Source organism: Polistes canadensis, unplaced genomic scaffold (assembly GCF_001313835.1).
Source record: "Polistes canadensis isolate GaletaPanama2010 unplaced genomic scaffold, ASM131383v1 scaffold_166, whole genome shotgun sequence".
NCBI lineage: Eukaryota > Metazoa > Arthropoda > Insecta > Hymenoptera > Vespidae > Polistes > Polistes canadensis.
In genome coordinates, this window is record NW_014569713.1 from 269,434 (window position 1) to 292,678 (window position 23,245).

Genomic DNA, 23,245 nt, shown 5'->3' on the forward strand with positions numbered 1-23,245 from the left:
GTATGGTTGTGTGTGTCTGTGCCCGAGAATGTATTCTTTCAACGTTGTTTAAATAGTAATTTGATATTCTATAGAATATCAAAGTATTATGTTCGATGCCTAGGAAAAACTGGAAGAATTCTTCTGTTTCCGACTTCATCGGAAGACTCTTTGCAGTGGTGAGAATACCGAGGAATTACCAGCAATGGCGAATTTCTGGCTATGACGGTAACATATATATATAAATATTTTTAACGATTTTGATACTTTAAATAATTATACATACAAATATTGTTAAACATTTTCAATACTCCTGGTTGTTACCCTGTAGGCAGAAAACAAATAGAAAAGAAACAAAATATGTAATATAATATTATATATTCTCAACACACGATTTTAATTTCTTTCAATTTTTACCTTTTCGCTTTTTATAATCTAAATAATTTACACATATAGATATTGTTAATGTTTTCAATGTTATCTTATTGTTATTAATCTTTACAAACATATCAATCATCCCATTTGACTTGCTCGATCGAAGAAAGTTTCCAACGTTTAATCGATGACGCGTATAATAATCATAACAATATTAATAACGATGATAATCAATAGAAGAGATATGCATAGCAGACAACGAACCGTTTCCCTGCAGCAGATTATTGTCGATTCTTTATGGATTCGTCAATTTTGTGGGGATCAGTAAGGTTGGTTAGTTCTTAAAAATATCCTATTCATTTTGAATATTTCTTCATTATTTCTTACAAATATCTATTTTGTTTAATTATAATCCGAACGGAATACCCAATTGGGGTACCACTGACAACAATTAACGGTGATATCGTCTCATTTCTATTTATGTTTCTTATTAAACGTATTTTTAATTCGACACCAATAATAAAAATAATATTTCTTTTTTGACGTATTATATAATAGTTTGACCATTCTCGAATCAGACCTATCGTATTTGCAAGAAGCAAATGAAACTCGATGAAAGAAATAAACAACAACAACAACGTGTTATTTTCTCTCTCTCTCTCTCTCTCTCTCTCTCTCTTTTTCTCGTCAAAGAGAATGAAATTCAATTCCTGATTTGAAAGATGACAAATAATCTTGTTAATTATTATTATTGTTATTATTATTATTCATAATTATTATTTACACGTAATGTACGCGAAAATTAACATTACAATTTGTAACATTCATTCATTCTCACTGCCACTGATCGATCAGACTTGTTAGATAATTGATCGAGTTTCGTTTAAATAAAAAAGAAAAGAAAAAAAAAGAAAAAGAAAAAAAAGAACTTTCTTCGTATTTTACACGATTAAGAACGATTCGATATATTGAGATGAAACTCGATTATCCATACTAATTGAAATAGTGTCGCGAGTCGACCGAGAGTATGACCGAACTCGATAAGCTAAAAATAATTTTAACGCGAGGGACGTTAATAGACGGATATTTGATTTCGCGGTAGTTGCGATCGATAATTTCGAGTAAAAAGCCTCGGAGATAAGAAAAAAGACATCAAAAAAGAAAAAAAAACAAAATGAAAAAGAAATATTAAAACGAGAAAGATATATGTTCCAGTTAATTCATCTAAAATTCTAAAATATATATTAATATAGAAAATATTCAATATCATTATAATCTTGAAAACTTAATATATAATATTTTTTAACACATTTGCATGTACACACACACACACACACATACACATATATTATATATTAATTATATCGGATTTGATGTTAAAAATAAAAAACATGATGATTGACGCCGCCGCGTTAATTGTTTCAATTCTCAATTTAATTATGTTTTATTCTAAAGTCATCGTTCGCTAATGATTAAACGGGAGTTGGGGGTTGGAGAGGGGAGGGGAGGCTTAATTGTTAATTAAAATTCTAACGTGAAACAATTCTTTTTAGAAGCCATTATAACAATAGGTTTACATTATTCACGATTGCATATATACCATCCGGAGGGGTGATCAAATTAATTTTCCTTTCCCCCACATTCGAGGGAGTTGATTCTTTGTTAGAAACATGGAAGAAATTACATTAGATTAATCACATTGAATTTGTTATTTGAGTAATTGTAGATATAATTAATAGTACATCATCAAATTTTCAACGCACGATTTTCTCTCCAAACAAATGGATAAAAAAAGGAAAAAAAAAGAAATTGTTGAAGAAAACGTCTTAAAGAATCTTTATTGTTCGATTTATATATTTTAGCATGCAAAAATGGTTGTACCACCCATCCGGATACACCCTCGATACATATATGTATGCATATTAGGTGTCATTAGAAGATTATTAAAGGACTAATAGCACGCGATAGGAGAATCGTTTGACCTTGTGCCATACGATTATCTTTAACATCGATCATACTTTGTAATACGAACAAAATGCCTAAAAATGAGACTCATTTGATCTAATTCATCGATAGAAATAGAATTTATTTTCCTACGTTTATATTCTATTACACCTTTGTTCAATGATTTTCTTTCATCTATATAGTCTTATCCATTCGAGTTAAATTCGAATTAATTTACATGGAAGGAAAGATTTTCGCTATTAAACATTTATTTAATAGCAATAAACGCGTCTCTATACGTATATCTATAAATCTTAAATTAATCAAAATGATTTTGTATATTTTACAATTAATTGTATCGTTTAATCGAAATATTGTATATTGGCGTAGCGTCGTTAAGAAGAAAAAGAGAGAAAAAAAAAAAAAAAAAATAGAAAAGCAAAGAAATAAAATAAAAATGGAAACTAAAATGGTCGAATGATCGATTAACGATTGTTTCTTTTTTTTTTTTTTTTCTTTCTTTGTATTTTTTCGTTTGTCTCTTGCAACGAATTAATTCGCGATTTGTAGGAACTATGTGTTGTTGTTGGTTTCTCTCGAATACCTAAAAGGGGGTGGGTTCTCCCTTTTTTTTTTGTCCATTTTCGGTATGAGGTCACAGAGAGATCGGTTCAGTTTAGTTCGTTAGTATCGATTTTTCATTTTTCGATCGAGAAAATAATCGAGGCCATCGGAATATCAGTCGTCTTGCTTTGATGTTGCCAAGAAAAAGTTTGTGTCGCAGAACGAATATTTGAAAAAATATTTATTCTTTCCGGGTGGGATACGCGAAGCGTTATTACGTAATAGGTCGGAGGTAGTTTTTTTTTTTTTTTTTTTTCTTAATCGAAAGTCGATTTTTTTTCTTCCAATGCTATTTAATCCCAATACTATTATTATTATTATCCATCATCATCATCATTATCATCTTTTAATTATACTTTACAAAAGAGATATGACTTATAATTTAATTAGGAATGTTTCATTAAACACAAAAATGGACTTTCGAATAAACAACTTAACAATTAGTTCATTATTTTCTAATTTAATTATAAACCGGATTTTAACCGATTACGTAGATGCAGTATAAGATCGAATTTTTTCTAGGTTATGTTAGGGCAGAGTAAACGAGTCAAAATAAACTATTGTTAACGCGTTGACCACGTACGTGGGTGCGAATAAACGGTTGAACGTATTATTAACTTCATACTGGGTACACACATTGGTTTCAGTTACGATTTTTCTGATCTTCATTAATTTATCGTTTACCGATATCCAATATCCGGTATTCGATATTATGGGTTTCAAATTTTCGAAGAAATCCTATTGGAGGAAAAACAAAACTCGATTTCGATGCAAGAATTTAATAGGTGGGAGTCAAAAGTGGCCTAAGTTGGGTTGAATCATCTCGATCTTCGGAATCCACGGAATGATGCGTTATTCTTCTCTTTCTACGAGACGTTTTTAACTTTTCACTTTTATCCTCTTCACCATTTTCCCCTTCCTCTCCCACTTCTTCTTCTTCTTCTTCTTCTTCCATTCCTTTTCCCTTTCCTTTTTTTTTCTTCTCTACCACTTCTTTCATTTCGATTTCTTCAACGCTGCTCCAACTGTTTTCACTTTCGCTTTGATCTCTCCTTTCCCCTTTTTTTTTCGATTCTTTCCTACTCCTCGCAACGATTTCTTCATCATCCTCCTCCTGCGTGTATATTGAAGTATTATTAATTATTATTTTCGTTTGAAATTATTGATAAAAGGGTCTCATTGGATGAACTGTTATGAAACAGACGTAACGTGGGAAAGTAGGGACGGTAATTTATTTGATTGTATAGAAACTTTTTGGGGATTTTGTGAAATACGTGTTCATTTTGACGTGTCATAAGTGACATTTTGTTGGAACCGTACACGACATCAGCGCCGCTTAACGTTAACAACATTCTAGAATTTTCCAAATATTTGTAATATAGGAAATTAACTCAATTATAGGTTCTAGTTTCTGGGATATCGGTTGCTCGTTAATGATATAATCGTTACAACTTTTTATAAAGTTTAACTTTAAATTATCGTTTTGTTCAATCATTTTGGTGCAAACTTGGAATTCATCGTAAACGGTAAGTTTGTTTAACACCGGCTAATACTAATTTTTGTAGAAAATACGTAGATTTTCAAAAACAGAAAGTAACCATAGACTATAATAAACGTAATTTATTGTTTCTCGTAATCACGAATTATCGTTGTAAGTGCTTAAACAATAACTAAATATAATTATAATAAAATAATAACTAAATATATAACAGATAAAGTTAAAAAATAGAAAAAAAAATAAAAATTTAAATATGCATGATAAGGAAAGATACGAGAATCATTATGTTGAGTTATATGAATTTTTGACTTACGAGAGTTCGCGTCTTGATCGGTAAAGTTGTCGTCGTTGTCGTGGCTGTTGTATCAGTTGTGTCGCTGCTCTCGCTGTTGTTGCTAGGCCTTATACCAATCGAAAGAGAATCCTCTTCTAACGTTTTAACGCGTATTAATCGTCGACTGGCTGGCCAAACGTCCGCCATGTTTTTGACATTATTTTTTCCCATTTTTTGTGCCACCCCAGTCGTCCAAACATTAGTTTCGCTACTTCCTGTACTACTATCGCTTCCGGTACTACAGTATCTCCATCTACGTTCTTGGTAAATCGTTAAAGAATATAATATGATAATGCTTAGCAAATAATTGATAGAAACAAACAACTTTCCTATACAATAGAATAATTTATGACGAATTGTATTCATAAAATAGTTTTATTAGAAGAAAATTCGACGATCTAATTGATTCTATTGTATGGCAAAGTGTAATAATGGATGGGAGAAACAACGATAAGATGAAGGAAATAAATCAAATGTACTTTCACAGGATGGATGGGCCGAGTTAGGAAAGTAAGATTTCCGAAGTGGGCTCCCACCGTCTTGGCTTTCCTCACTGCATGCACGCGTTATTAAAATTCTTGGACTACGTCTGGGTGTTTCGTTCGTAGACATGGAACGGTTAGTTCCAATTTCGTTTCCCGTAAAATCGCCACGATAATGGGGTCCCATTAAACTCGCCGCGCTAGCGCTGGACCTCACCAATTTTCCACTTTCACCTATTAAACGATTATGTTCCCTCGCATTTTTTTGTATCATTCGTAACCAGACCAATATTATTTTTACCTGATTCCATCGACGGTACTCTAAGCGTGTTACACGATGCTGCTGGTTGTAATCTCGTACGATGAAAATGAATATTCCCTTGTTCGATGCTATTTCCCGATCTGCAGTTACCAATTGCTAACAATGCTTCGCTCAATCGTCGTTGCAATGGGGGAAATGGAAATAACGAACCGGTTCCACTTCCCGATGGTCTTCTCGAACCTGCAACGCTCGGTGTTCTTGCTTGAATCTCCTAAAATTCAATCCAACGATGATTTTTCTTCTTTTTTCATTTTATTCCAATTGAATTTGTTCATTAATTAATTTCGAATAATTTACCAAAGAAAATATGACCGTTTATAACGAGTCCGTTGATTTGTAAGATTGCATTTAATTAAATTACCTGTTGCAACTCTGACTTGGTCGCCTTTTTTCGCCAATAATTTTGTACGGATCGTTTCAGAGTCTGTGATTTGAGACCATATAGGAGACCATTAATGGGCGGAGAACAGGCAAGAAGAACAGATGCCAACGAGGCTAAACGAGGATGAGCCTGTACTCGATTTTGATTACCGGCTCCGCAAGATTCCCAAAGTATAAATCCGCAATAGGGAAAATACAGCAAATATAGTGAACCGACTAGTTGCATAACCTATAAAAATTCATCATTTTTCTTTTTTATTACCCAACAAGAATCAATTAATCTTCTCCTCAAAAATGAACAAATTTCAAATACATTTTCTCACACACAAATTCTTAATAGTAATTTTTCACTAAACACATTGAACTCTTAATTTTATTATTACGTTGACAATTCGTTTGAATTGAACGATACTTTCCAAACTTGAAAAGTATTGTATCCTGAGAATAATTTTATAAATAAATGTAAAAGAAAAACAGTGTTTACGAACCGTGCTGGCAGCACTGTGAAAACGAGGAGGGCCACCAGCCGAGGGTGCCGTAACAGTGGGCACGAAAAATGGATTTCGCTGATGGGTGATGGTCACTTGGGCGCTTAAAGTGACTTCGTAAATTGCACTAGCGATACGATGTCGATGATAACGGGCTATACCCAGGACTCGCAAATTGCATACCGTCACGAGAATTGCCGGTAATGCCAAACCTAAAATCGCGTAAATCGCACCGTAAAGTGCAGCCGCGGTACCCCAACTTCCGTTTCCAAAATCTGGCGCGCAACAACCTAATCCTGGACTGTACCTATCGAAAAGAAATGTTCATCTTATCGATATTGGCTAACCTAATAACTGAATATGACTCGTATTAAGATAACAATTTATATTATTATTATCAAATTGCAAAATTTTAGATGGGATTGGTCAAAAATGATCACTTTTATATATGATAAGTATTAAAAAAAAACTTCGACTTAATTTATAATATTAAAAAAGAAAGAAAGAAATTATTCAAGTTTAGGTGTACAATTTTAAGCGGACAGATAACATATAAAATATCTGTTTAGTACAAACATTCTTACACGTTCTTAACGTATGCATAAATAGTTAACTATTTTGATCGAATAATCGTCTAAATTACCTGTAAGGTGGTACCAATCCGGAGAATGGTGGTAAACACAAAAGAATAGCACCCGTCCAGGAAGCTGCCAAACCGACAATTACTCGTTTAGGTGATACCAATGCGGTGTAATGCAATGGGGCAGCAATGGCGTAGTATCTATTTAAAAAAAAAAAAAAAAAAAAAAAGAAAATAAATCACTAAATCCAATTTAATTGGTGATAACTATTTACGTTTATTAATTCAATAATTTGGTATAATACGTTCGCTAAAGGAAAAATGATTTTTTAGAGCACCGGTTTGGCTTTCTCTCTCTCTCTCTCTCTCTCTCTCTCTCTTTCATTTTCCCCATTTTTCTTTCCATCTTAAGTTCCATCCCCTTCTTATCTCTTGACTTTAATGGAACGACCGATGAATTGAGTAAAGAGAGGAGGATGTAATAGTTGATACTCCATATCAAACGGCAAACCGTTCTTCTAGAAAATTGACAGCGTAAAAGATAGAGAGAATGTCATTATTGACATTTCTTATCAAAGAGTTTGTTGTCCTTTATATCGTTCTCATATGACGACGACGACGATGACGACGGGCCAACGGTGCTTGAAGAATAAAACAAAGCTAGATTTATCGTTCATTATATATAAGACATTCGCGTTAACAGTTTTTCATTATTACGTTGACAAGTTTTGTTTAACGATATTATTTTACAAATAAATAATATAATCAATTCATTTTCTAACGAGTTATATATATATACATATACATTTGATTTTAACTAGAATATTTGGAATAAAATAATGGTAAGGGTTTTTGGGGGAAATAAGGGTTGTATGAAAACAATAGTCGAAAGTTTCTATTGTTATTGAGATAGGAGGAGTAAGTTGGGGGGCGTCTGAATAAAAAGTTTTGATCGAAAAAGCGTCGAAACTCGATGTATCGAAAAACTCGATGGAATAATACTAAACGATTCTAAATTCTGGAAAAGAAAAGAAATCTAAAAAAGAAAAAGGGAGAGATAGAGAGAGAGAGAGAGAGAGAGAGAGAGAGAGAGAGAAAAAAGATGATACACGAAAGGTTCCCAACGTTGATTTAGGAAAGAATTTTTATACCGATTCGCGTTAAATCGAAACTAATACTATAACAATATTAAATAAAAACTAAACGATATGGAAATAATACGATATTTTTTGTTTATATTTTATAACTGACGTATAAAAATCGTAATGAATAATTCAGGGATTTTCTTTTTATACGTTTATCCGTAACCAACGATAAAATAGGATTATTTAAATGTTTAAAAGAGTACTCACCGATCACAATTCAATCCCGTGACGGTCCATAATGCGACGGGATGTAAAAGGGCTAAAAGAAAGCCGTGAAATACGCACCAACTATCACCGGCTACTGACCAAGGTGTAGTAGTAAAGATCAGTAATATCAGACACACGGCAGCTTCAACAGCACCAAGATGAATCAATAACAACGTGTTTGCTGTTTGTTGTTGCTGCGTCTACGAAATTAAAGACACCTAATACCTATATATTCATTACCATATTTCTATCTATGTAATAGTTAAAAGTTATCGTGAATGATCGAAATTGGGGAACGTCAAAATTCGCATAATTGTTTGCCAACACATAACCTATTATAATACTTTGGTGAAAGATCGAATATTTCGGTTTTATTCTCGTACATTAATATTTCGGACAATAAACCAAACGATCATGTGAATCTTGATACTCTCCAATTTATTTCGTCTTTCACACAAGTAACCGTAGACATTTATTTTTGTTAAACATTATTTCTACTGCCATTTTCTTTTCTACCGCCATTTTGTCTTCTACCGCCATTTTGTTTCGAACAAACGAATGTCTTTTTTAAGATCTAAGATGAACCGAAGGAAAATGATTGCGGTGAAATAATAAATACTTATTTGGAATAATAATTTAGAAGTTAAATTAGAAAAATTGTCTTCTGATATTATTCGGAAGAAATAAGTGGACATTTACGTAACAAGAATACATTTTTACCTGTTTACCAAGACCAAGAACTACGAGTAGGACGTAGATGTTAATGAGAAGACCCAAAGCGCAGCAAAGGATGAGAGGGACGCCAAAGGCCCAAGGGCCCATTCCTCCCTTTTCTCCCACCTGATTTGTTTCTTCAAATTTCCTATATTTTTATCAATTAAAACGTCATTCTTGCAAAAAAATAATGGGTAAAAGTTTGAGAAACAAACAAATAATCTTAAACAATAATAAATTATAAGACGAGATCAAAATTTAGGTTGTTCGAAAATAAAGTATTTTAATAAATCATCGTTGTGTAAAACAACGTGATGAGGAAACATGTTAAACTCTTAGAGGTATGACAAAAGTGTCACAACGTTTTTTGGAACTATTTGAGGTCCCATCCTATTGGGACCACTAATGAGTTACGTGGAACGTATGGATAAAATATTAAGTGATAGGTCTAATGGGAAAATACCATTGGGTAGACTGAAACGTGAATGGGAAGAGAATGTAAGAATAAATCTTAACGAAATTGGGTAGGAGGGTTACGAATGGGGGAATCTTGTGCAGGTTCGGGAACACTTGCGGGATTTAATATTTGCTGCAATTAATTTTCGAATTCTTAACCCCAACTAATAATAATAATAATAATAATAATAATAATAATAATAATAATAGATTTACTACGCTTTTGATCAATACGAAAGAGAACGAATTCAATCTGAAGAATGAATAATTTGATTTGAACAAAAGTATTGCTACCCACTCAAGGTAATTTCATTATACGTATAACGAAGGAAAGGTACGAAGGGTGTAACGATGGTAACATTAACTCTCACGAAAGTAAATGCACTCACATAAGCGGGTATGCACGTACTATTTTCGGAATCACTAATACTCGGACAATGTAATTTGGTTAGGCCTATGTTCTGCTACTTTCATTATCGACAAATTAATATTCTCTCTCAGCAACAGAGATGCTTTATCAAAGTTTCTCTCCTCTCTCTCTTTCTCTCTCGGTTGTTTATGGTAATTAAGAAAATAAAACGAGCCTATAAATAATTCTACGAAATGAAACAATAATCGTATTGTTGAAATTAGCGAGTTAACAAATTTTGCGAAATTGGTTATCAACAAATTGGTCGAAAAATTTGATAAACAAATGACGGGAAGGGTTGAAAAGTTTTAGGCCTATCACGTGATGAGGGTTGAAAAGTTTTTCAGCAAAAGTTTGAATAACATTCGACCGTGGGTTGAAAAGTTTTTAACCTACCACGATGATGACTGAAAACTTTAGAGATTAGCACGCTGTGGGAAACCCATAAACGTGCAAAACTCTTCAACCCATTCTCGTACGTTAAACTCTGAACTTTTCAACCATCCTTTCGTGTGTTATGCTCAAGATTTTTCAACCCACGCGAGTCATTCAAAATTTTTCAAAATACTATCGTGTCAAGTACGAAACTCTTCAATTCATTCGCGTATTTTATTTTTGATCTTTTCAAATTTCTTTCTCTCGAAAAGAAATTCTTACAAAAATTGTATTTTTCCATCTAACATTAAAACAAATTGATATATAATGATGCACGTGAAAATTGTGTCCTTTTTTTGGCGGGGAAAATGATTGAATGATGGGTTTTTATTATTATCTAATGGGGTATCTCTACAACCGTGTAGAGTTTTTAAAAAGTCGAATGTTTTCAAGGTCTAATGGAACTGTTGTAAGTCAATTTAATGACTTTTTAATGGAGGAAAAAGTATCGATAAGACGTTGAAGTGAGATTAAGGGAATCTATGAACAAGATATTTTTGAATTATAAGGTTTTGATGAATATTATTATACTTTCAAGTAATACTCCTTATTTTCTCATTCGTCATTAATGATTTTCTTCATTTTATTATACATATTGAAGATATTCTGATATTATAATTATGTAAACTTTTTCAAGTTATCAGCTATCGATAAAAGGAAAATTATATTCGTTTCGTAAAATATATTTAAAATTTTAGATTTCGAAGAAAACCAAATGAAATGAAATGAAATGAAATGAAACGAAACGAAACGAGAAAAGGTTTAGAATCGCTGAGGAGACTAGAAAGTTAGAAACTTGGTAATGCTTTTTCCTTCAATCGATATTTCCTCTCGTATTCCCTTTTCCTTTCTCTGAAATAGTACAACGTGCAAGGTGTTTCGCGCAACAAGTATCTCAACGAATGTTCCGCAAGGGAATCACGATTGATTGATTTTGAGTGTTACCTTACTTTATCTCTTTCAGTTTTTTATTATTATTATTATTATATATAATACGACTCAAAAAAGTATTCTACGCGTAGACAAAAAAGTGTACTTAAATTTAATATAAAAATCATTAAAATCTATTTACTTTCAATATAAAAAATATTTGCCAGAACTTTTTAAAGAAATGGCAAAGTAGGAAAAATTTACAGCATTGCATTCTTTGTCATTTTTTGAACCTTTGCAGATTGATTTATAACTCAAATTAGTATTCTACCCGTAGACAAAAGAGTGTATTTTAATTTAATATAAGAATCATTGAAATCTATTCACTCTAGGTATAAAAAATTTTTCCAAAACTTTCCAAAGAAATTGCAAAGATGAACAATTTACAGCATTACATTTTCTGACATTTTATGAACTTTACATGCTAAATTTATAGCTAGATATGGTATTCTATGCGTAGACAAAAGAGTGTACTCTAATTTAATATAAAAATCATTAAAATCTATTCACTTTAAGTATAAAAAATATTTTTCGGAACTTTTCAAAGAAATGGCAAAGTAGAAAATATTTACAGCATTGCATTCTCTGACATTTAAAAAATAAATTATTAGCGTTAAATAAATTAGTCAATCCTTCGAAGATTTGCAAAAGAGAGAAACAGAGAGAAAGAGAGAGAGAGAGAAAGAGAGAGGGAGAGAGAGAGAGAGAGAGAGAGAGAGAGAGAGAGAGAGATAGAGATAGAGAGAGGGAGAAGCTTTATGGTGTACCGTGTAACCGCAACGTTAACAAAATCATATTAATGTATAATTTCCTGGCCGATTTAATTACTGCCCTGAAATTATACCTCATTCGCTGACGTTCTCATCTTCGAGCTATCCTCATTGTTATTAGAGAATATTACCGTTTTCTCGGTTGGAAATTACGTTTTCTCTGACGATTTCAACAAACTTATTTATATTCATTTTAAAAAGAATTCGAATTATATTCGAGAAAAAGAATAATTTATAGATGTAGTATATAATTTATTTCTAATTGTAAGATAAAAAATATTACGTTATATGATTTATTTAATTATCATTTCTTATACGATTTCTGTAAGCTTTTGCAACGAGTATTCGATTCATTATTCGAATAGTTGCACAAATTTATTGGAATTTTGAACGCTTTACTTAACTTTATCTTCAAAGAATGATTCAGATAATGTGTATGTGATGTACACCTGATTTTAAACCAAGAAAAGTGAACAAAGATATGAAAAATGTTAAAATTAGTAAGTTGTATGGGTGTACGTATTGTATATGAGATGCAATCCAATACACTTATAGCGAGATTCATTTGTTAACGGGTTTTTAAGATCGTAAAATGTTTTATTGTTTCCGAATAGTTCCAGGTTGTGATGAACCTTTTATTGTGGGTGGGTCATAAAGATACTAACAATGAGAAGATTGTTTTCTTGAGAAAAAAAAAAAAGGATAAAAGGATGAATTGTATTTATCTAATTTACAATACCACCAAGAATTCTTTTAAAAGATACTGCCACTTTATTTTTATGACCATCTTCTTCAAACAAACATCACGTTCCATTAAGGACTGGCTATTTTGGGCATTAAGGGACTATTTAGAAAACCATTCCTTTCCTAAGGTTTAAAGTTTTTCGAAGAATTTTCGAAACAACGAAACAATTTCACCATTATCGCAATACTTTACTTGATTACAAAGTAAAAAAGTTGACAAAGTGGTGTTCCGAGTTGTTGATAAAATCCAGGATAATTTTTAACGTAAATGATTAATAATATACAACATAAAAATATCACACACTTGATCTATCTCCATTTTCTTTCGAAAGTATAGAATTTCGCAATATTTTTATTTTTCCCCCTTTTTTTTTTTTTCTTCTGAAACATCAAATAAAACTAAATCTAATGCATTTTATCATTTTAATTGACTTCAAATAAATATAAATCTTTTTTTTATTTTCTTTCTTTTTTTTTTCCTTGCTTGTGGATACAGTTACGTTTCGTTTTGATAATATTATTATAAAGGAATTGTCTAAGGTTAATGAGATATACTTGCCAAGACGATGCTTCTTCCTACAATCATTTTTCGGTATAATCTTTCACGAGAGTATAAGACGCAAGAAAAATGATACCGAGAGATGCGTGAATAAATCTAAAAGTAGAAGATGAGATACACTTTGAATTAATCTACTGTCTTTCTCGAGTGAAATAAATTAGGATGCGAAACTTAACTCTCTTTTCTCTCTCAATGTACAGGTTATAAATTAGAAAATGTTTTCTTGTTTTAATAGAAGAAAATACAATCAATTTTAAGCAAGAATTCTAGATAATATATACCAACGTGATACATATATGAATTGTAAATACAAGATACGTTACAATGATAAATGTAAAATATATACATAACTCTATTAACATAAGAAAATTATTAATTAGCCAAATTTTCTTTTTAAATCAAAGAGGTAGAAACTTTTTAATCTAATGTATTAAATCAATACAGGTAACCCTTCTATAACACGGTAGATAGATAGATTCCTAGAAAAATATTAATCGTGTCATGTGAAATCATTTTACATGAGACCCTGAATTTATATTTTTCTTTCGGGGGTCATTATTTTAAGGTAATTTCATTTTGGAAATATGTTAAACAGAAATCCGTGTTATCCAGTGCTGTAGTAGTACAGTATTGTACAAAGGGTTCCCCCGTAATTTATGAAACGTGTTACAGTGAAACCGTGTTATAAAGGAGGGTTACCTGTATTTTCCAACGAATTTGTTACTAGACGGTGGTTGGATGTTTAGCTAAACGGAAGTAGTTGTAATTTCACCGTTCATTGAAGTTTTTATTGCAAATGAAAGTATTGCAAATGTTTCGTAATGTAAATTAGAATGAAATATTCGTTTCTCGTTCATCGTTGCACTCGACTATGCGAATTATCTAACGATAAGGAAAAAAAAACTTGAGAAATCGTAAAAATAATAAAAGAATGAGGATATTTTCTTTAGACGTCTACTTTGAAATCTCTCGACACCTGTTACCATGACAATTCTAGCACGTAACGTATAACAATACGTCAGATTTCTCGAAAGCCTAAGATATTTCAATATCAAGTGGAATGTTCCGTTCTCTAAACACTCGCTCGAATAACCGAATATCTCAATCGGGGAAATATTTCATGCGTCTATATCTCTACCTACATATTTGCCGATAATTACGAAATTGATCTAATTGTATTCATTGAATTTCTCATAAATCCAAAACGAGAAAGTTTAAGTTGGCAATAATGTACACCTAATTTTGTTTTTACACGATATATACATTCCTGAAGAATAGTTTTGACCAAAAATGTGTTTAAACAAAGAATATATATATTACATTTATCGTAAAATAAAAGATTGATTTTAAAAAATTAGCAAAAGTAATATAATAAACCATGAATTTTAGAAATTTTCTTCATAAAATTTGGGTCCCGTGTATTAAATTAAAATAGCGTAAAAAATTAGGTTCGTGCAGAAACAAAATTGGGTATTTACCGCAATGATTATGAAAATGAAAAAAAAAGTCCACTTGATATCAGAAACCGTACGTAATTTGTACGTGACGCGGTGGCATTCCATGTATTTCTGCCGACTAACCTGACTTAACAATTTTTAAACGAACGATTTTCAAACAAGTGGATAAGCCGCGAAGTGGTCGAATTTCCTGGTCAGCTTGGTCACCCGATTTGAATCTGCTGAATTTTCACTTTTTAGGTTATTTAACACTTCATACATAACCTATACCTACACATTTAAAAAAGAAAAAAAACAAATATCCTAATGTAGAATGAAATTTGTGTCAATATTGTTTATTGAATAATTTTCTTTTATTTAATTAGGATAACACCGCGTATATTTTAATATATGATATAGATATAAATACATTTTATAAAATGCGTTTGAAAAAGTTGCCATCTTTTTTTTTAACAGTAGATTAACGGACTTTATCAATTTGACTCATTAAAAAGTTAATTACTATATACGCTATTATTGAAAAAAAAAACATATGTTAATTTTTAATTACGTAATGAAATATACGTAAATATTAATACCTCCCCTCTACTCAACCCTTCATTCAAATAATGTTTGTGAGTCATTAAAAAATAATGAACAAAACATCCGTAAATTTAGTATTAAATGACTTACCAATTTAAAAAAAAAAAAAAAAAAATAATTCATTTATACACCCCTTTTTGATAGAAATAAATATACCCTCGGTTGTTTCCAAGTGTTAAGGATATTTTGAATGAAAATCAGAAAGAAGAACCTTTCGCGTATTTCTCGCGGCAACGTCAGGATATTAAAGTAACTCTATTTCTGGATGGGGGTTCGAAGGGAAATCGATAATCGATTTCACCAATGGTTTGACTTCTCGAGAACCAACAACAACCAGCCAACAGCATCCCATGTTTTTGCTCCGCTACGTTTTCCATAACTCTGTACGTACACGGTGGTGGAATAATATTCGAAACTCATAGATTGTCAGGTGTGTCTACCAATGGGGTCAGAAACCCTCATCGTTCCCCATACTTTTCTTGTAAAAATGAAATCCAACAGGATGACAGGGGAAAGGGGTGTTTTGTCCTCTCGATTGCCGTTCGATTGTTGTCGCGTGTCAATTCGAATATTCGAGTATTACATTCAAACTTCAACGAGTTTCGAAGGGATAGGGAAAGGGATGAAGGGATGGAAAGAACGACAAAACTCTGGTGCTCGTTCGGTCGTCAGGTTTTTTTTTTTTTTTATCAAAAAATCGTTAAACCAAGTTGGATTACGTAAATTATACGACAAAAAAGAGCCATCTAGAAGGTTGACAATTTTCTGTTTCTTTTTTTCCAAATAAAAAGGATTATGTGAACTTATTAAAACTTCGTTCACTTTTTATTCCACGTCTTGATTATTTTTCTTTAAAGAAAAAAAAACGTTATTATTAGTTTTGTTTTTTCTAATTCAAAATGGCGGATCTACTGCAGATGAAAAGTTCACATCGATAATTTCCAAACTGTTGGAATTCTAGTTTCCATTGTAAATAGATGAGAAACCAAATATTTTTTCAAAATATACATTCGTACGCTGCTGATGAATTAGAAAAATCGAAATATATGAAGAATTCGTAAGATGGGAACTTAAAGAAGTCAATTTTGAAGTTGAACATGATATTTCTGTTGCAATTTAAAAAGAAAAAAATATATATACTTACTAGAATTTAATAAAAATTCTATTTCATCGAATAACAAATAGTACAAGGAAGATGTGTGTTATATTTCATCAAAATCGGTTAAATAGTTTTCGAGAAATAATTCTCAAGAGTTTTCTATAAAGCGTAGTTTCGAGAAAAATTCGTTTAAAGTTTTAATAAGAATTACTGTTACAGTGACTACTACAACGTTCGACATTCCGAACACTTTCTTTTTACGTTCACCTATAATAGCATAGAAGAAATACTTGGAATTTTATTTTGGAAATTTGATATCATACTATTAAAAAAAAAAAAAAAAAAAAAAAAAGAAAAAAAAAAAGAAGAAAAAAGTAAATAAAATTAATTTTTCTTTCAATGTTTTTCAAAACTGCTAAAAGAAATAATATAAAGTAAAAGGAACAAATTAGAATAAAAAATATGACGATGCAACGAGAATATTTGCTTAGATAATTTTTTTTGTTCTAATAGAATAGTTATGCCATCGAATAAGCGTAAGAAGAGCAAGGTCGTTGTGGATAGGATATATGATTTGAAAAAAGGAGAAAAGAAATGAAATAAAAAGAAAAGAAAGTAGAATGTAGAAAGATATATGTATATACATAAACCTGTTTGTAAGAAAATAAATAACGTAGCTCGATCGACACGCGATCGTTGAAATAAAAAAAGAAGAAAAAGAAGAAAGAAAAAAGAAAAAGAAGAAAGTAGTCCTGTCACGATTGACGACGTAGAAATAAAACTTCGTGACGATGAACGGTTGCTATGATATAAGATAGGTCACCGAATGATAATAAATGAAAATGAGAATGACGAATCGATCGATTAATAGCAATCATTTTTGAATAAAGATTGATCGAAGAGTAAAATGAAAAATAGGTGAAGAGGGAAGGGTGAATAATTTGACCTTGAGATAAATTACCCATAGTTGTAACGTGTTTTAAGAACGAAGTTTTATCCATCTGACGAATTGAAACCACATCTCCTTGAAATAGATAAAGAAACTTTAATCCAGTCAAATAAATTCAACCTCTCCTGTCACTTGTTTGATACTAATCTCTCGTTTAGTATCCTATCCAAATTTCTTCCTTTCCTCTCATGGAAATATCAGTTGTAGGATCTTGAAATGAAGGAGAAGAGGGTTGGTTATTTTAAATTTCGACTGACAACGAGGATATCTTTTATCGTGATCGTCCCACCAACTAAATTGGCTAACTAAGAAATTACATCTTCAACATTTTCTTCTTAAAACATTAATGTTATATCGTTTATATACTGTAAAGTATGTTGTAATAGTAATAGTATCAACAGATTCAACCCTCTTCAACAAGTTAGCAAGTGAAAATCGTTCTATCTGTAATAAAAAGTAAAAAAAAGAAAATGATTATCTCGAAAAAAAAAAATGATACCTCAGGCGAATCATCATCGAACAAGCGGCTTCCTCAAAGAAGGTAAAGAAAGAAATGAAGAAAGAAAGAAAGAACCGTGAACGCTGATGAAACGGGAAATGATGTTAAGGGCGGAAAAGGAACTATCTTGCTTGAGAATAATGCCGAAGAACTAAACTAAAGATGAGAAAAATGCAGGAGGAATCAAATTGTCTTTCAGTTAGTTGGAAACTGTCATTTTCTTTTCTTTTCTTTTCTCTTTCTTATTCTTTAGTCGATAAGAAGATAGGTTTCGTTATTTGAAAATCGATTATATATCTCTATTAGTAGAATTATATTAAACGAATTAATGCAAAATACTTTAACGATAGAAAATATTTGTTTATCTGAAACGAGACACCTTGATAAAAATCTCATATATATATATATGTATACTAGGAATGTGTAAGAAAAATAACGATGAAGATAATTTAAATGAATAAGACGAAAAGAAAACACACATAAAAAAAAGGTACTTCTTTATCATTCCTTCGTTCATTTGATCGTATACTCATAGACGAAGATTTGATCTTGTGAACAGAAAAAAATATTCAGACGACGTTGTAAAATTGCATCGTTGAGTAAAGAATTATTTATCGAATGGGGGAAAAGGGGTTAGGGGGTAGGGGAAGGTGGTAAAGATCAAGCAATCGTAAAAGTCCGATCGAGTTAGGCACGTTTTTCATTTACTTTTCCCGTTCGGCATTTATCTTTGGCCACCTGCCGTGCCTAAATCCCTATTACATCCCTTTTAGCATCCCTTTTAGCATCCCCAGTGTCAGCGTGATCCCCCGTAGCTCTTTAAACTGAATCTTAAGCTCCATTTTCTATGAACACAGATAGATTGGAGTTTTAAGGTACAAGTTTCGCTGACGTATCGATCCGAATACCGAATTGAAAGTGAACGACTAACTTACATATATATATATTGATTCAACTTTATGTCCTAGTTTCGTTAAATCAACCAATAAAGGATCTCACACTTTTTAACTTGTTCTGATCTCTTCCCTTTTATTTTCTTTCCTTTTTTCTTCTTTTTCCTTACGCGTAAATAGGCTCTCTTCTTTCTAAAAAAACGAATAAGGAAGAAAACAAAAGAATGGGTAAGGTTTTCCCTTACTCACATACACACACACACACACATTATGAGAGTATTTTACTATATAGGCTTTAAGGATAGAGTTTGTCGAGTAAAAAAGTTTATTCTGTAGCTTGTTCTCTTCGTTAGAGTTTCCTACAAGGTTATTGGCGGCAAAACGAACCCCCCAACCCTATACTACTACCCCCTTCCCAATCATTCTCGGTAGTTGGTTACGGTAATTCGTTCACCAATGCACCAATCACTTCGTCAAAGTTTGTCCTATAAATCGTACGAGATAGGGACACTACTCGTTGAATTTAATTGAATATAAGCTAACTTTATTCTAGTTACGAATTATACCCTCGAAACGCCTACGTTTTCCTCTGTCAGAAAATTTCTCTCTCTTTCTCTCTCTCTCTCTCTCTCTCTGTTTTTATCTTTTTCTTTCATAGATTACTTTCTTTTATTTTAGTTAAGTTTAGTTTTGCGCGTTTAATTTTGTAAATAGTATTAGAACGACTTACGTAGAAATATATTGATCATTTTTATTGGGTTAATCTTTATTCGAAATTTTGACCCTCCCCCCTCCCTCCCCCGTTAGAAAGATTTCTCGAAAGAATCTCAATTCTTCTTCCGGTCGATCGAACTATAGAAATGTTATTTTACTTTTTCTATATATGTATGTATGTATGTATGTATAGAAAAGTTTCTTAAGAACGTTTAACTAACATATATCGCGATAAAATATTTTCTAACTGAATTCTGAATGAACAAAAAAAAACTAAAACGTTGACGTTGACGTTGACGCAATTTTTTTTTTCTTTTTTTTTTTATTGCTTTTAGATACGAAGATTGATGAAATTTTTTCTACTACATTTTCCAACTAAAATCAATTTTCTCACATTTTTACATAAGTCTAGAGATATTCAATGAAAAAAAAAAAAAAAAAAAAAAAAAAGAAAAACAGATTTCAAGAGTATGTACCGTGAAATACAAAAACTTTAACAACTTTTATTCTCCCCAACTATTATAAAGAAAAGTTACTTTTTTTCTACTTATATTGCTGGTAATAACTTTTCTTTCTGTCTCTTTCTCTCCCGTAGAAGAATATTTTTTCATTTTTTTTCTGCAAATTGTACTAATTCTCTTAAAGTATCGTTTACTGGGTCGAACGTTTTAAAAGGATATTGTATGTGTGTACATATAAAACGATATATTTTTCAATTGTGAAGTAATATTCTAGTTTCTTTTTTTATTTCTGATCAAATAATTGATTTTTTTTTTTGTATAGTTCGAAATCTCGAAAATGGGTTTGAAAAATTTCAAAGTGAACTTCGTTAAAATAATCTAAGATAGATAAGGGGTTCGTGCGTATACGATTCCATAGAAACTACAAACTGTACGAGAAACTTTAAACAACATTTTTCAAACCTGGCATGCATTTTTCACGGAGACTATTCGATAGATCGATTTGCAATTTTGCAAGACACGTGTAATACGTGCAAAGACTATCCTTGGAAAATTATTTCGCAATAATCGAAGTTCCCTATTTTTCAAGTTTCACCATTTATTGTCAATTTCTTACGTAACGAATGAAATATAAGATAAATACATTTGCTACGAATGAAAAATAAAAATATAATAAAATATTTATCGTTAAATAATCGGGAAAATATTCTATAACGTGTACAATTATTTGCAATAAAATCCATTGGACAAATTTGAAATGTTAATTAAAAACGCTTATGAATGTAACTGTAAAAAAAAAGAAAAAGTGAGATTGTAGATTGAAACATCTCTGTAAATTAATTTCCGAGTAATCATTACGAAAATTAATGTCCACGCTAGAATATTTCATTAACCTTTTGAAATATGAAATTTTACAAAATGAAAAGATCCGACGTTGCACAGAGAAATTTGTGATTTCTTTTTAAATCGTATAAAATATTACTTTTAAATTGTATCACCGGTGGAGTGTACACGCGACTTAAATGAAAAGCTTAATGCGTTTATTAATGCATAAAGTTAAACATATTTATTTAATGTCAATTACAAAATGACAAATGATTTGAATAACAAAAGTCGAGAAAAAACGATTAAGCAAATAACGTGTTAATAATAAAATATAAAAACATACATACAAAATGAAGTTTTGTCTTATAGAATTGCTACTCAAATATTCTTATAATGCACATTTACGTATCAAATTGCACAAAGTTAGTTTATTTTTTATTAAATAAACGAATAACCCATAATATAAAAACATACAAAAATTAAGTTATTTTGTTATAGGTTATTACACAATATTCGAATTCGGGAATTCCACCGTAAATATTATAATATTTACGGGTGAAAAAAAGTTGTGCACACGTTTGTCATGTATATCAAAGTGTTAAAGAACTGGAACGACTAGTTACGATTGAATTTTTCCAAATAAATAGGAAAGCTGTTCTTGCCAGGAAGAACATTTCTTGATCGTGATTCAGAAAACGGGTTGGATGGGCGACATGGGGTGCCACGATGTCTAGCCAAGTAGTTTATTCGTTATCTAAGCCAAGTCGGCTATCTTGCTTATGCACAACCTTTTCTCTTCTTCTTCATTTTTTTTTCCTCTTTATTTTCCCCTTTTTCCTTTCGTCATTTTGCATCGAAAAGTTTTCTCATTTGCATCCTACGCGAAAGATTCTTCTTACTTTCAAGTAACGTAACTTTGAACGAACGAAAGGGAAAATAAAAAGGTAAAGATGTTAAACACATCGTATAAAAATATATATATAAACAAGACATAATTAATAATATAATAATATCGTACAATTGCGTACAAACCGATTGATTATGTTAGTTTAAACAACAAAAAATAATATATATACAAAAGAGAAAAGATTTGTTTCGTTAAAATAATTCACGTTGGATACATCGATAATATTTGTAATATCGATAAACCATTATTATGGGGTATTTAATATCCTGACTTATGTTGGTAAGGACATCCTGCGACGACTAATGCACACCGGAAGTTCATATCCGTCAACTATGATTGTCTCGACGATCTTTACGGTTCCAAAAAAAAAAAAAAAAAGAAAAAAGAATATAATCAGAATTGGTTTGTTAAGAAACGAATGGGAACGCGAGAAGTTCGATTTATTACATTTAGAAAAAATAAAGAATTAAATAAATCTACTACTACTAGCAAAAGTTGCTACATATATATATGTATATTTAACTAGAAGCGTATATGTTTGTGCGTATATCTAGATTGCAAAGGTCGGTCCTATGGCACGGTTGCTTCTTCAAAGGTTGAAGACCTTTCCTCTTCATTATTAACGCGATGTACATCGATTTTGTCTGTCTACCTTCGTAAACTCGTTTCCATTTTATGAAAGTACGTAACCGCAAATCCATTTAAACTATTATTAAAGTATAACAAAAATCTCGTTCGTCCTTTTCCCCAAGTGAAAATCAAAATTATTGGATAAATTAACGTTAACGAATATCAGAGAGAATGAGAGAAATAAACACGAGTTATTCGAAAGGGATTGGCAAACAAAATAAGACGAGGAACACCTGTTGTTTACAAGAATTTACGGAAAAAAGAGATCGTACACACTTACCCTTTAAAGATAATGGTGGTATATAGGTACATCGATGTAAATCATGCGATAATTCAAAGTTGTTGTTGTTCGACTTTTATTAATCAACATCGTATCTCGTAACGTTGATTTTTGTTTCTTTCACTCGCGAAATCGAAAAATATTCTATCTTGTTTTTCTTCTTTCTTAAACCCCTCGCCCACCCCCCATCATCGTTGTTTAAAAACAACGAGACGAAATAAAAGTATATGTATAAGAGAAAAAGTATAAGGATGAGGATGAGGATAAGGATAAGGATAAGGATAATGATAAAAATAAAAAAATCGATCGATTGATCGATCGATCCGGTCGCCCGCGCGTTTCAGAAGCAACGACGAGGTGCGAGGGTCGTCGCCGTTTGCCTCGAAAGAACACTACCACCCCCTTTGATATCCTTCCCTTTGATGCCACGTGCTGATGCCGAGTAACGCGCACGTTCAAATGGGGAAACTTTTAACGCGCAAACTCCAAGTCTTTTTATTAATTATCATTAACAATTATTCATTTATTCGTTCTTATTCTATCCTAAATCATACTCATGAAAAATATCTTACT

At 31.4% G+C, this 23,245-nt stretch overlaps 2 protein-coding genes across 4 annotated transcripts in view; one reads left to right on the forward strand and one right to left on the reverse strand.

Annotated features, from left to right (window-relative positions):
* Positions 1–23,245, forward strand: part of LOC106789157 (phytanoyl-CoA dioxygenase, peroxisomal-like) — a 32,130-nt gene that overhangs the window by 6,819 nt on the left and 2,066 nt on the right. The window contains exon 1 of one of the 3 annotated variants that reach the window (XM_014753127.1): positions 4,271–4,448. The exons of the other annotated variants lie outside the window; for them this stretch is intronic. The gene's annotated coding sequence lies outside the window, so the exon portion shown is untranslated. Of the gene's footprint in view, positions 1–4,270; positions 4,449–23,245 lie in introns of those variants that run through there. 3 annotated transcript variants of the gene reach the window in all.
* Positions 1,673–23,211, reverse strand: LOC106789151. Its single transcript, XM_014753116.1, has 10 exons — positions 22,673–23,211; positions 9,080–9,221; positions 8,360–8,559; positions 7,071–7,208; positions 6,428–6,734; positions 5,920–6,168; positions 5,538–5,769; positions 5,234–5,470; positions 4,734–5,014; positions 1,673–4,036 (listed from the first exon to the last, which is right to left on the reverse strand). Exons 1-10 carry the CDS (start codon positions 22,702–22,704, stop codon positions 3,701–3,703), a joined length of 2,154 nt encoding a protein of 717 aa, XP_014608602.1. The 5' UTR covers positions 22,705–23,211; the 3' UTR covers positions 1,673–3,700.

Excerpts from the sequence above, each read along its gene's own strand:
- LOC106789151 (XM_014753116.1), bottom strand. The coding sequence starts at position 22,704 with ATGTACCTATATACCACCATTATCTTTAAAGG. Across the intron at positions 6,735-7,070 it reads GGATTGGTACCACCTTACAG|GTACAGTCCAGGATTAGGTT; the intron begins GTAATTTAGACG and ends TCTTTTCGATAG. Across the intron at positions 5,015-5,233 it reads GGCCCATCCATCCTGTGAAA|AACGTAGATGGAGATACTGT; the intron begins GTACATTTGATT and ends CGATTTACCAAG.